General features: G+C 37.5%; 1 protein-coding gene across 1 annotated transcript in view; it reads left to right on the plus strand.

Annotated features, from left to right (window-relative positions):
• The first annotated feature begins 9756 nt into the window (after window positions 1-9756).
• The window catches only part of LOC124168276 (MKRN2 opposite strand protein), a 28012-nt gene continuing 24653 nt past the window's right edge, over window positions 9757-13115 (plus strand). Inside the window, exon 1 of the mRNA XM_046546421.1 lies at window positions 9757-10328. Within this exon, the coding sequence (XP_046402377.1) occupies window positions 10195-10328 (134 nt within the window). The 5' untranslated portion in view covers window positions 9757-10194. The remainder of the gene's footprint in view (window positions 10329-13115) is intronic.

Genomic DNA, 13115 nt, shown 5'->3' on the forward strand with positions numbered 1-13115 from the left:
AAAACAAAACAAATTATTTAATTTGTAGTTTTGACCGACTTATCAATTGTTGTGTTACTATAACTCCTAAAAGCATGTCCATAGGAAAGAGATGAATTTTTTTTGTGAAATTATCCTTTTTTTAATAGCCTATATGTTAACCCCGCCTGAGACGAATCCAAAGAACCAAATCTCATTGAAATCGGTGCAGCCGTTCTCGAGTTATAAGTGTTCTAACTAACACGATTTTCGACTTTCTTTTATATATATAGATTATTGTTACAATCGCGGCGCGTGATGAAAGTTCACTATCCGTTTCGACAAAGTATGGTAGCTCTGTATTTATCAGTCTTATCACACGGCAGCCTGAAGGGAATTATGAGAATTCTGATAAGTGTCTTGTAACCGAATCATTTTCATATCGAGATAACGTTTTTTTATGAATCCGGCGGTAAAGCTTTCAAGTCTTTATCTCATTCCTTCGACTAATATTTCCTTCGCTACCCAAACTGCTCACGTGCTATCTTTCGCTCACCCGTTTCTATGGAGACTGAAAACTGTTTTAGCATGGAAAGCTGAATTTTCATAAATTCCATGCTTTTACGTTTCAAAAATTACTCCACACGGTCATCGTTTTTAAATCGTGCCTAAATTTGAAATTAAGCCATAGTTTTAGCAATTACTTTCCCTATTACGCGTGGCCATGATAAAAAATGAAACATCAATACTAATATCCTCATTTGAATATATAAGGACCAAGATAATAAACGCCATGAAGTTGGTGACGTTTCGACACTTTTAGGTCATTCTCAATGAATGCTCCAACGGATTGAGAAAGACGTTTTGACTTTGAGAAAGACCTTCAGAATGACCTAAAAGTAATTAGTTATTTATTTCTTTGCTTTTCTTGGTGGTATATTTTTTCGGCCATTTTCATTTTACCTTTTTTATTGCAAGTAGCAATTTCATTATTTAGAAAATATTTTTCTTTTCTCCATTTCATTATATTTTGCACATATAATTGCAACATTTAAAATCTGAAAACAATTGGCCTTTAAAAGAATGTAAGAAATAAAGACTAATAAAAGAGCAAATTTTTGTCGAATATCCGGGTTTATATATGAATGGCCAGGGCTCAAGCTGAATTTGATTGGTGGATGTCTCTAATGATTGGGTTCCATGATTAGGTGAGTTGGAACCTTTGGTCTCACAAGTGGGTTTTGTCAGTAATTTTTTTTCTTTCTGTCAGCCGAATCTCAATCGTTTATAGTGAATAGTGAAAGAAGTAGTGGAAGAAGTAGTTTATACATCGTTTAGATTTCATTTATTGAGGTATAATTTTACAGTGATTATTAAAGATACGACAAAATCGCACTTTCATTTTTATTTTATCGCACTTTCAATAACAGTTTATCGCGTCTATTTTTTTATTTTCATAATGTGGTAGATGACGATAAATATTGTGAAACACAGTTATATGACAAATTACAGAGTATTTTGAATAATTATAACAATTTAAGGAATAAGACATATAGTGGCGGAGGTGTAGCTTGCCCGCGCCCGCTTGTAGTTCGCGGCCACGTAGAGTCCCAGCCAACTATCAGCTGGCCAGTCGCTCACATGCTTTAACCGGTGAGTGTCGGCGGAGCATTTAAAGTGCGCTCGGCACAATATGTTCGAATTTTGCCGTAGAAAAGGCAAATTTGCGTAAAAATATCATTAAAGTTCAGTCATCGCATCTATGTCGCATTTATTTGCGCACATCGCATCTATATCGCATTCGTGATTTTCACGCATCTCTTGTGATTATCCATCTGATGTGAAGGTGATTGTTTTTTAACCATTGAGTGTTGCTATAACGCGTTTAAACCACGCAATATTAACATTATTTCCCATCTGACTCAGTCACGATTCATGGCCGTATTTACCTTATTTTGGACGTTTAAATATTACAAAATTATTCCGAAAGATTACTCAGAATTCATCTTTTAGTAGCCTTACATGGACTAGTTGCGCCACGACGTGGCAGGCTTCACTATTCACTATGAGCAATTGAAATGCGGCTAAATGGAAAAATTTTAGCGAAGATCAAGGGTTCCACCTGAACCGATCACAGAACTGGATTAGATGCATCCACCAATCACAACCGTCTTGATCCCTGTACAATCATATAATAACTCGGTTGTTCGATCACAGCATCAGGTTGCTCTGAGTAGGGATGGGCAAGTAAAAACAAAATGTATTGTATAAACAAAATGCATTGATAAATATCGTAGAAATATTTTAAACACATATCGATAGCTATTGAACAAAGAAATGCATATTTTCATATTTAGATAATGTAGCCAAAACGATTGTTTCTTCAAGTTTCACGAAAATATACTTAAAATGTTAGAGTGAAATTGTCAAAATTAAGGATATGTTATAGTAATAATTCTTATTTTATTTTTCAATCAACTTTAATCAATGAAAACAGTATTTTTCTCACTTTTGACATCAGAATAATTCTCTGTTTTACATCCTCTCCCGTTAATCTACTCCTACTGTCCGCTACCAACAAGTTAACTGCAGAAGCCACTTTTTCGGATGAAACAGATGAGGCTTGGATGAGAGGTGTTCATCACCCATGATTTCCCATGCAGTGGGTGACTCAACAGTTTGATCTGCAACGGATATTCCATCACCACCTCGTGCGATGCTTGCGTTGGACGAGTGCTTACGTCCATACGGACAACTTTTCCCTAAGTCAGTGCCCCTCGGGAATCTTATAAGGCCATGCTTCTCAGAGAGCATACAAGTCCTCCTGTTGTCAGAGTTGATCTTGGTTGGCGTAAACTTCAAGAAATCCAGGGTGAAGGTTACCTTAGACGTCATATACCTATATTTAAGCGAGTTCTTTTTTCTATTTACCGTAGGCGAAATATGGAATTTAAGGGATTGGATGGTTTTAAAATGGTTTAGAATTCCTTTTTGGAAATTAAGAAACTAATATTTGAGGTAGGCCTTGAACATTACAAATAAATTCCTGCTGTAAAATATATATCTCGGGAGGAAACTCAAACAATTAATCTCAAAATGTGTGAGATTTCTAAATCCCATTGTTGATACTCGCCCAAAGCTCTCGTTTAATTGAAAAGAATAATTCTCTCAGAAAATTATAATCGTACATTTTAGTACAACCTTAGTTATTCTTTGCCCTTGAAACTACTGAGCATTAAATAAAATGTCGGAAACGCTGAATTCCCAAGAAAAGCCGTTTTTATGGTAACTGCTAAGTGAATACAACAATTGTTTGCGTTGCCACAGCTTGGTAACCAAGGTGTTGCAACTCCATGTTTATTAGGAGAAAAATAATTAAAATTGTCTCCCTTACCACCTCCTGGAGTATTGATGATGCCTACTGCAACACTATATATAAATCGTTGGAAAACTGAGAAGCTCAATTATAGAATTTTCCGTCAGAAGAAAACGAGTACCAAGCTGATAAATTTTAGCGGAGAAGTAATCTATAAACCATTTTTTAAATGACGTACCACGTACAAACGGGGAGTGTGAGAAAAATAATTTTTTGTTGCCGATTTTTGTTCTCTTCCTCGAATTAAAATTAGGATTGAAGTTCTAAATGGCTGTGTCTGTATAATTTCAGGTGAGGCCACTAATATAGGAATTCGATATTCGACAACGATATAGGCGATCCTAAAATAATACCCTTTTAAAATACGCGAAGTTATTCCCTCGGGAGGAATATAAACAGTGAAAGGTGGCATCTCTTAATGTATTTACGCATTTGATTTATATTTATATTTGAATCTTCTTCTTACACACTTTTTCATCCGCCTCCCGCACCAGTTTCAATAGGCAGTTGCAAAGACTTTCATTTTGATTACCACCTTATGTATGCATTGTACGTGTTAAACATGATTGTTATTAATGAGATTATTTTATACTTGTTGTTTTTGCTATATTTACATTATTTAATTTGTTATTAAACTCAACGCAAAGGCGTAAGTGCTGTTTTTGGTGTTAGCTAAATAAATAGATAAATTTTATTAACTTCGTTTATTTTTATTTCATTGATGGAATCCTCTAATTGATTTTCAACCCACTTTACATTGTCAGATCGGCTTGAAATTTTGTACACTTGCTTACTGCTGATGACAATATAATATTCATAATTAGAAATTTGAATGTTTATTCCACTTTTGTCTAATCAATTAAATAAATTACCGTGTAGAGAAGCAGTTTTAAATTTTCTCAATAGATGGCGTTAGTTATAAATGTTTTGTTAAAAATTTCTCTAACAGCAATGGATTAATTCTTTTTGATTCGTCAAATAAAAAGTAGAACATGAAAATAAAATTAACAACTTAGAAAAACATTTCTCCAAAAAGAGTATAAAATTTAATGCAATAAAAAGTAAAAAAGTAAGCTTTTTATCAATTGGAGAATAAAGCTTGGGTGCTGACTAGTTTAGACATTAATATTTCGTGCAAGGAAGAAGAAGGAAAAGATTTCGAAGGAATTTAGCATAAGTATTATTACATCTCCCGCATTAACTCCGTTTGTTCTACGTTATAGATCAGCATGATGATTCACTTGATGCGTTTATGATTCACTTGGATGCTAAATTTTCAAAGTAGAGCATGTTTTACTTATAAGTAAGTGAACCACCATGACCCTGCCATATTGATAACGGAATGATGCATTTTCCGCACATTTTTGCAAACTTGCTTGCTTCTGGTGCCAATACAATATTTAGTGATCATACATTTGAAATTTTGTCCCGCTGCGCTCAAATTAGTTTTAAAAATTCCCATATGGTAATATAATTTTCAATTTTCTCCATATCTGGCGTTAGGTATAAATTTTGTTGGAGATATTCCTTCAATATATTCGCTAAAATTCAATCTTTGGTGGACCGCGTTTCCGAGGATATTTCTTCGGATATCATAACATTTTCATATTACCTTATTCTGTGTACCATTTCCCGAATCACGATTCCATGACTGGAATCGTTTAGAATCGCCCAAATTACGATGAAAGGGTTGTTTTGACGTCAAATCGCAACTATCCGGCTACAGCATGTCGCGGAATACGCATGTTTTGGGGTGAACGACCATCCGCTCGGATTACGGTTTGCGTAATCGTGTCGCCATAGTTACGCGCGCGAAACATTCTATTTACAAACAACTTTTCCCTCTCTCTGAAAGCTGGCTGTGACATGGAGAAATAAGTGCTCTAAACGGCCATAAATGACGGAATATTTCTCCCATAACGTTTAAACTATGCGAAATCAGTTAATTACTTCTATATATGAGCATTTCGTAACTCTATATTGATCAACTTGCTCTTGAGTAATTATCTATCCGATGCGGGAAGCTAAAAAAATGCCCTATGGCATCCATTCTCTGTGATATTATAGTTTGTCGTATGATTCTTCTTATCTTTGTCGTTAACCCACGGACATCCTTGAAAACCGATTAAAATGCGACCGAAGTGGCAACAGAAATCAGCCCTCTATTGCATGGAATAGGTTGGTTTCCTTTTATTTTTTTATTGCCTAAATCGAAAGATTAATACTCATGGAGTACGTATTTCACGCTTTTAGATTTTTAAATGACGATATCTATTTTTCGCGATTAAATGAAAAGTGAAAATTTTCAATCGCGCGAAAACGCGACGGGTAAGTATAAATTCTTGGAAAACTCCGTTTGACGTCGTTCTGGTTCCCGCTGTCGCAAGTGAGGTGACCTTGGGGTGAGGCTCTGAGCGCTGATACGACGCAGGATGCTATCAGGTAGCAGAGTACCATGCTAGCTGGTAGCGCTTGGCTTAAATAAGGATTATTAATACCTTATCAAACGAAGGAAACTTTCCGACCATAGGCAGTTTTAATAGGTGATTATTAAGAGACGTTTCCCTGAGCTCTGTGCCTCATGCATGCATTGGTAACCTCAGACGATGTAAAACTCCTATCTACTCGTATAGAAACTAGGTCCCTGTGACGTCACGTGGAGTGGCATCGCATGGGCGCCAATCTGGCCTTTTTCAAATGAGGATAAAATTGACCATTGCCATTCGTCTAAACCGGTATTTCTAAAACGAAATAATTTGTATATTATGAATACGGTAATGGTGGGTAAGGAATCGCAATCAATGCCTTTCGTTTTCTTTGATGAAGGAAACTACCCTATTCTAATGCAGAACTTATGAATTCTTTTTAGGATGCTATATATCATTCAAGTAATCGCTTTTCGGATTCTCTCTTATACATTGTACGCTAAAAAAGTTAATGCGATAAAAAAGTAGCGTTTTAAATAAGTTACGCGAGTTGGGATGGGAATCTTTAAAGGAGCATAGATCTAAGTATAGGCAAAATTAATTTATTGAATTCGAAGATTTTGTCAAACGACGTGAAACATACCCTTCGTTTACCGTCGTACCATGGTAGACGTAATCACGAGAATAAAATAAATAAATAGTCTGCAAAACAGAGAGATTTAAAATGTCATTCTTTCTTCGTACTTTTAACCTTCCGTCGGGCGCAATGGATCTGACAGGCACAGCACGAGTTTTTTTTTTCATTTCTCCGCACCACTAGGCAGCATAGACCATAGATCTTTTATACAGATCTATATGAAAGATCTATGGCATAGACCCTTGGCGCTTATAGTAGCTTTTTTGTTTTGACATGCTCTATGCAGCCTTTCACTTTTCGCATTTATGCCGACGGATCAGTGGCGGATTATTCATAATAATTAAGCAAAATAATAACACAACAAAGCGAAATAAAAGCAGTGTTAGATAAATAAGATAGAAACATTTTAAAAACACTAATCTTATAGAATTGACACACCAAAATGCATTGCATATAATCAGTGGCGTAACTATGGGGGGGGGGGTGAGGGGGATAGATCTCCCCCCCAAAGCCTCAGAGAAGTAAAAATAGTATTCAAAACTATTGTCTGGTTCGGACATATAGTAAATTTTAACGTAACCTTCTAATGAAACCCAAATTTTAAGTGCCAAAATTATGTAAAATATATTTTTCAGGCATGTGATTTTTACAAAATTTTCCCAAACGGTGGGTGGGTAGGGGGTGGGAGGTCACCCTTCCCCATCCACCTTCATCACCCCAAAGCATATTCCTAGTTACGCCATTAATAATAATAATAATCTTTATTCATCCACGGCGAGGATTGGCCCTCGCAGATGTTGTCAAGTTATCGTATACAACACATTTATAAAAACATTCAATACAACGAATACATTCAAAACATGTACATTGGATCAAAACATTAGAAACACATACATTACAAAGATTACATTTATAATAAAAGAGAATAAAAGTCCAGCTCAAAATATTCATGAATTGAGTACAGTGGATTATTGCACAGCCACTTTTCCAGCACATTTTTCAGTCTTGTGATGCTCACTGATCTGGCTTTGCTGGGTAATTTATTAAATAATTTTACTCCCAAATTGTCAGACTGGTTGTTGGTCTTAAACAGCCTACAGTAATTAATATTTAGGTTATTTTTAGCCCTGGTGTCATGAGAGTGGATGGTGGATCGTATGGGGTAGGTTTCTAAGTTATCTTTAATGTGCACAATGCTGCGAAACACAAAGAGGCTGTAAATGACAGGATATGAAAGTTTTTAAAAATTGGCCTGCAGTGGTCACGGGGCCCAGCACCACTCAGAATCCTCACTGCTATAATCCTCATTGCATATAATAATACTTAATAGCCTAAAGAGCACCTCAAATCGCACCTTGCTTGGTCAGTCCGGGGCCATATGACGATGTGTAAAGGGGTATATGCATAGCAAATAAGACATCATTTAAGCGTTCGTTTATTATACTGATGGTACTTTAAACTTTAAAATTGAATCCCACTGAGCCATGCCAAGAATTATTAATGTTTTTTCACATTTGTGCCTGTTAGGCATAATGCGCCTGAACTCAGCATTTTCAATATTGCACCAGTAAAAAAGGTTTAGGATATCAACGGTGTCTCAATTAATAGTATTAATGACGTCAGAATGACATCGTGCAGGTATTTTTTCATTGTTCTAACCTTGCATGGATATGCATTAGGAATTACATGGGAAGTTTAATCTTTGCATGAATATACACGTATATGTATTTTACGCAATATTTCTATGACCGTGCGGTGTGCATGTGGCGGTCCTCTTGCGTGCTGAATGTTGGTAATTGATCACCCCCTGCTTTACACCCGAGAGATGGCTCGCAGGATATAATGTAGATTTTGATACATAATGTATATGAAATTACGTAACGAGAGAGAAAATATGAGAGAATATAAAATTACCTATAGAGAGAGTATGAAATTACGTAACGTAAATTACTGTATCAAATCAGGTATCCTCTGCAACAATAATAGCTCACACGATAGGCGTGGGAATAGGGTGGTTTCCTATTTTTTATTGCCTAAATCGAAAGATTATCACTTCTGGAGTACGTATTTTACGCTTTTAGATTTTTAAACGGCGATATATATTTTTCGCGATTAAATGAAAAGTGAAAATTTTCAAGCGCGCGAAAACGCGACGGCCAAGTATGAATGCTGGGAAAAGAGTGTATGACGTTATTATGGTTCCGGCCGCCGCCGTGTGAGGTCACCTTGGTGCGAGGCTACGGGCGTCGCTACGATGCAGGCCGCTAGCAGGTAGGTGAGTACCCTGCTAGCAGGTAGCGCTTGGCTTACATAAGGACTGATAAGTATTATTAATGCCCTATCAAACGAAGGAACCTTTCCGACCTCAGGCAATTTTAATAGGTGATTATTAAGAGGTTTCCCTGAGCTCTGTGCCTCATGCATGCATTGGTAATCTCAGACGATGTATTGGTGAGTAACGAACCTCAAATAATGCCTTTCGTTTTCTTTGATGAAGGAAACTACCCACTTCACGCATTCATGGCAAAGTGGGGGGAATTTCCTTTTCCCGGGCCATCTCGTACCTCGGGTTCCTTTTTGGGGCATATCCGTCAGATTCACAAGGAAATTGAACTCGGGAACTTTCTAACAGTATCCAAGCGCTCTACCCGCTGGGCTACCACGATTCATTTTTTATTGAAAACTTCATTTTTTCTATTATCTATTAAAAAAAAACAAGTCAGAGGCTAAATTTTTCGTGCTCTCCCATCTTCGCCTACAATTTTAGTCTCAAGGGCTACTATCTCCCAAAACTTGGAATCTATTAAATGATTTTGATGGAATGTAGTTATATATTTGAGGTAATCATTACCACAATCTCTTACGAAAATAGCTGTGTCTGTTGTTTAGGTACTTGTGCCAGTATTATCAAATTTTCTGTTTAATTTCTTGATCCAAATAAGCCCTAGGTTCTAAGTTGAGTGAGGTGTCATGTATAAGATGAAAATCAAAAGAGTACCTTTTACTATTCATTAACTATATATGATCAATGGCATGGATAATTTGATAACATTATAGGTTCCCATCAAATTTCCTTTAATGCTACTTTTTATAGTTTTTATGCTTCATAATCTTTGGTGGTTCAGCATAACCTATGTTTCCAAGACAGCTTTTTCGGATGAGAATCCTAAATACTCTTGTTCTATTCGGCTTCATATGTGTACCTCTGTTTTTGAGTATCAAGAAGCCCGCACAATGGCGTTCGAGTAGGTTCTTTTGCTGCCAGTAGGTGGCAGCATGCTGTTCAGTCGGCAGAGACCTCACCGGCGTATTTCTGAACTAGGTCTAACCGGCTTCTGAAGTTGAATAACATTTTAGATCGCCGTGTCCGTGTGCCCGGGAGGGAGCAGAAGGAGCATCAGAGTTCACCTCGGATGGCGATGAAGAGGTGCGACTCGGTCAGACGGACTCATCACTCGCCGGTGAAGGTAGACGAGGCGATGAGGAAGTACCCGAAGAGAGCCGTGCCGTGTTCCTGATAGACGCCAGCCCGCGGCGTGTTGTGATCAGCCAAGAACCTTTTCAGCCGCGGTACGTTGTTTATCTTTGGTCGTCAAGGGAGCAGCATTGTCGGCGCGCGCGGCTTATGTTGTCCTCCTCACGCCTGTTTTTGAACTGAACTATTGGTGCAAACCGGTCGGTGACTCCGTGGGACGGACGGCTCTAGTGATTTGACCGTCGGAAGTTCGGGTTCAAGGATTCTCGTGTCGTGAGTCACCCAGTCTCTCGGATACAGTTTTTTTCGGCGGAAGGCGGCGATGGACACCGACCCCGGCATCGTGTGCTTCCAGCACTGCGGACCCAAAGTGTTCTGCTTCGGCCTGGGCAGCTCTTGTCCGGCCTGTGGGCAACCTCTGCGCCCTGACACGCACTTCATGCTGCTGCCCTTCAGGTAAAGGTCAAAGAGTTCTCGCAATAGTTATTGTAATGTTAGATCGAGGGCCCGTTGCAAAATATCGGTGTGATTACTGCGGCTACTTTGGTCTTGGATATCCTGGCACATTTTCCGATAAATTCGCTAGCCAGTGGTGTAATTTCAGTGCTAACTACTGTAAGGTATCTGTCGGGGATCCCCTGCCTACCTCCCCCGATATGTTTCTTAAGTTTTATGGTTAAATTGTCGAATTTTTATATGGTTCTCTGATTAGTTTCTGTAATAACAATTAAATTCCTTTTTTTACCGTGGAATTTCCGGTTAAATAATTTTGTTAAAGGCAATTCGGGGTTTCAACGTTTTGGCTTAAAAAGTAATTTTACCTATTTCATACAGAATTTTTCCTCTTCTAAATGTGGTTTTTGGAATTCTCCGTTTACCTTAAAATATGTTGTGTCAATCGTTTGCTGAAATAATGGAGCCTGTTGCCAAACACATGGGTAAAAAAATTAGGAATCAAATGCCACTCAGTGGTGCTCCCGAATAACGTTTTTGACAGCTGCTCCTCGTGGAAGTATCGCAACGAGACCCTGTATTGTTTTGTTAAAAAACGGTAGTGATCGCGTATTTAAGAAATAAAATTAACAGATTTCCAATACGTCAATTACTCATTAAAAGGCGGTTTAATGTGTTTTTCTGGTCAATAGTTAATGATCCATCTGCGATGTCAAAGTTTCTTAATCGCTTTAATTGTGGCTAGAAGATGCGCGTATTTTTTTCTGTGAAATTTGTGTTTATTCTGGAAGCGAAATAATTCCCTCGTTTCTCCCTCTTTTTACAAAATCTTCAGGCATGGCAATTTTCTCAAAATCTGTTAACATTAACTACTACCGCAATAGGGGCGGGGTTCACAGGAGTCATGATCCCCCAAAGTTTATCGAAAAAGTTAATTGTTTCTAGTTAAATAAATTTTATATTCTTGTAAAGGGAGTGTCCACGTAAATTCATGGTTCAAAATCCGAAACGTGAGAGAGGTTTGAGCTGTATTTATCCTAAAGTGTAGCGCTCTCTACAAATCGCACCTCTCTTCCCTACTCCCCGGACCGTGGGCATGACCCCACCGCCAAATTTGATGCTGAATCCGCCCCTGTGGCGCCAATACCCTAAAACTAAAATTTTCCGAAAAATTAGGCGTATTTCGAAAAAAAAACGACTACGGAGACCGATCGGTGATAACTACGGACGTTTCGATCAAAACAGATGATAAGGGTTTTCAGCACCTTGCGATCGACTTTGACAGCTTATTTTATGAAATTTATGGTCTTTTTGGGTGAATTGAAAACATATTACCAATGTAGGCAACCCACATACCACCGAAGCACCCTCCGGAGCTAATATCTGCATCCGTGCCTGGTAGTATCTATTACTGTTAAGCCTGTACCACACGATTATTTTTCCATCCCTTTCGAGGGACAGTTCCAACGATCGCTTTAACCCTTCCGTGACTTTCCATCTAGAAAACTTTCGCGAACGACTGTGTTGGGTATCTTAGGTACCCCATTTATAAATTATATATTGTATTTTAGTATTTCCTGTAATTCAACACCATGGCTCTTTCTTTTAATGATATTATTTCTTGTTATGTATAATTTATAGGTATATCGTTGGCTAAATTTAGGTTTTTACATTGATTCTGTGCGAAATGGCAGGAATCTTTCATATTTTGCTATTGTAACTGCACATTGACTAACATTCTATTGATAAAAAACAAGTAAAAACGGTGCCATCATATAGATTATTGGCGTTATTGAATTTAAAATATAATAAAATTTATTGAATTCAACTTTTATCCCTGCACTCTTAAAACAAACAAGTTTTTTTTCTTCCCCCCAACAGCTGTGCGGGGTAACTCAGTAACCCCAAAAATAAAAATTGAAGTTTTCAAAAACAACTTATATGTAAAAACAACTAATTCGTCGCTTAAATTACGGCATAGGGGTTGAGCTCATGTGACGGATTAAGCGATGGACTAAGGGATGGTGGTAATGAACGTGTGGTTCAGAAAATGATGGTTCGAACGATCACTCTTTTATTCTCTGCACACCTATCGCTTGAGCTATCATTCAGAGGGACGGAAAAAATAATGGTATAATTCAGGCCTTACTCCCTGAGCCATCTGCGTCCGACTTGATATTTGGCCTCGTCAACTTCCCCACTATCTCTTCTTCTTCCCCACAACTCCACTATCCAACTTTCCCTTTCCCGTTTTCTCTCAATCTGCGAGCAAAATCCTCAACCAACTTTTTTCGTCTCTTTTGATAATTTGTCCCGTCAATCTCATTCTTATGCATTTAATATCGCTGGTATTTGGTGGAGATGTTTTCTTTCCAATTTTTTTTCTTCTCCATAAATTAATCTAAAAATGAATTAGATTGCGCAATCCTATTGTTGATACTCGCTCAAAACTCTCGTTTAATTAAGCTCAGAGATTAATATTGTATCAAACAATTATAATCGCACATTTTCTTCCAACCTAAATTATTTAATGTCCTTAAAATAAATCCAGAGGGTAAAATAAAATGTCTATAAGTCTGGATACCTAAGAAAAACCGTTTTCATGGCAATTGCAAAGTGCATTCAAAGAAATGTTAGCGTTGCCATAGCTCAGTAACTAAGGAGTTGAAACTTTATGTTTATGGACAAAAAATGCTTAAAATCTACCCTTACCTCATCCTGAAGTATTAAAATTACTCCTGAGAGACCCTGTGTAGGTTAACATTCGTCTTGCTGTTTTTATCAAGCCAT

The sequence above is a fragment of the Ischnura elegans genome, chromosome 11 (genome assembly GCF_921293095.1).
Source record: "Ischnura elegans chromosome 11, ioIscEleg1.1, whole genome shotgun sequence".
NCBI lineage: Eukaryota > Metazoa > Arthropoda > Insecta > Odonata > Coenagrionidae > Ischnura > Ischnura elegans.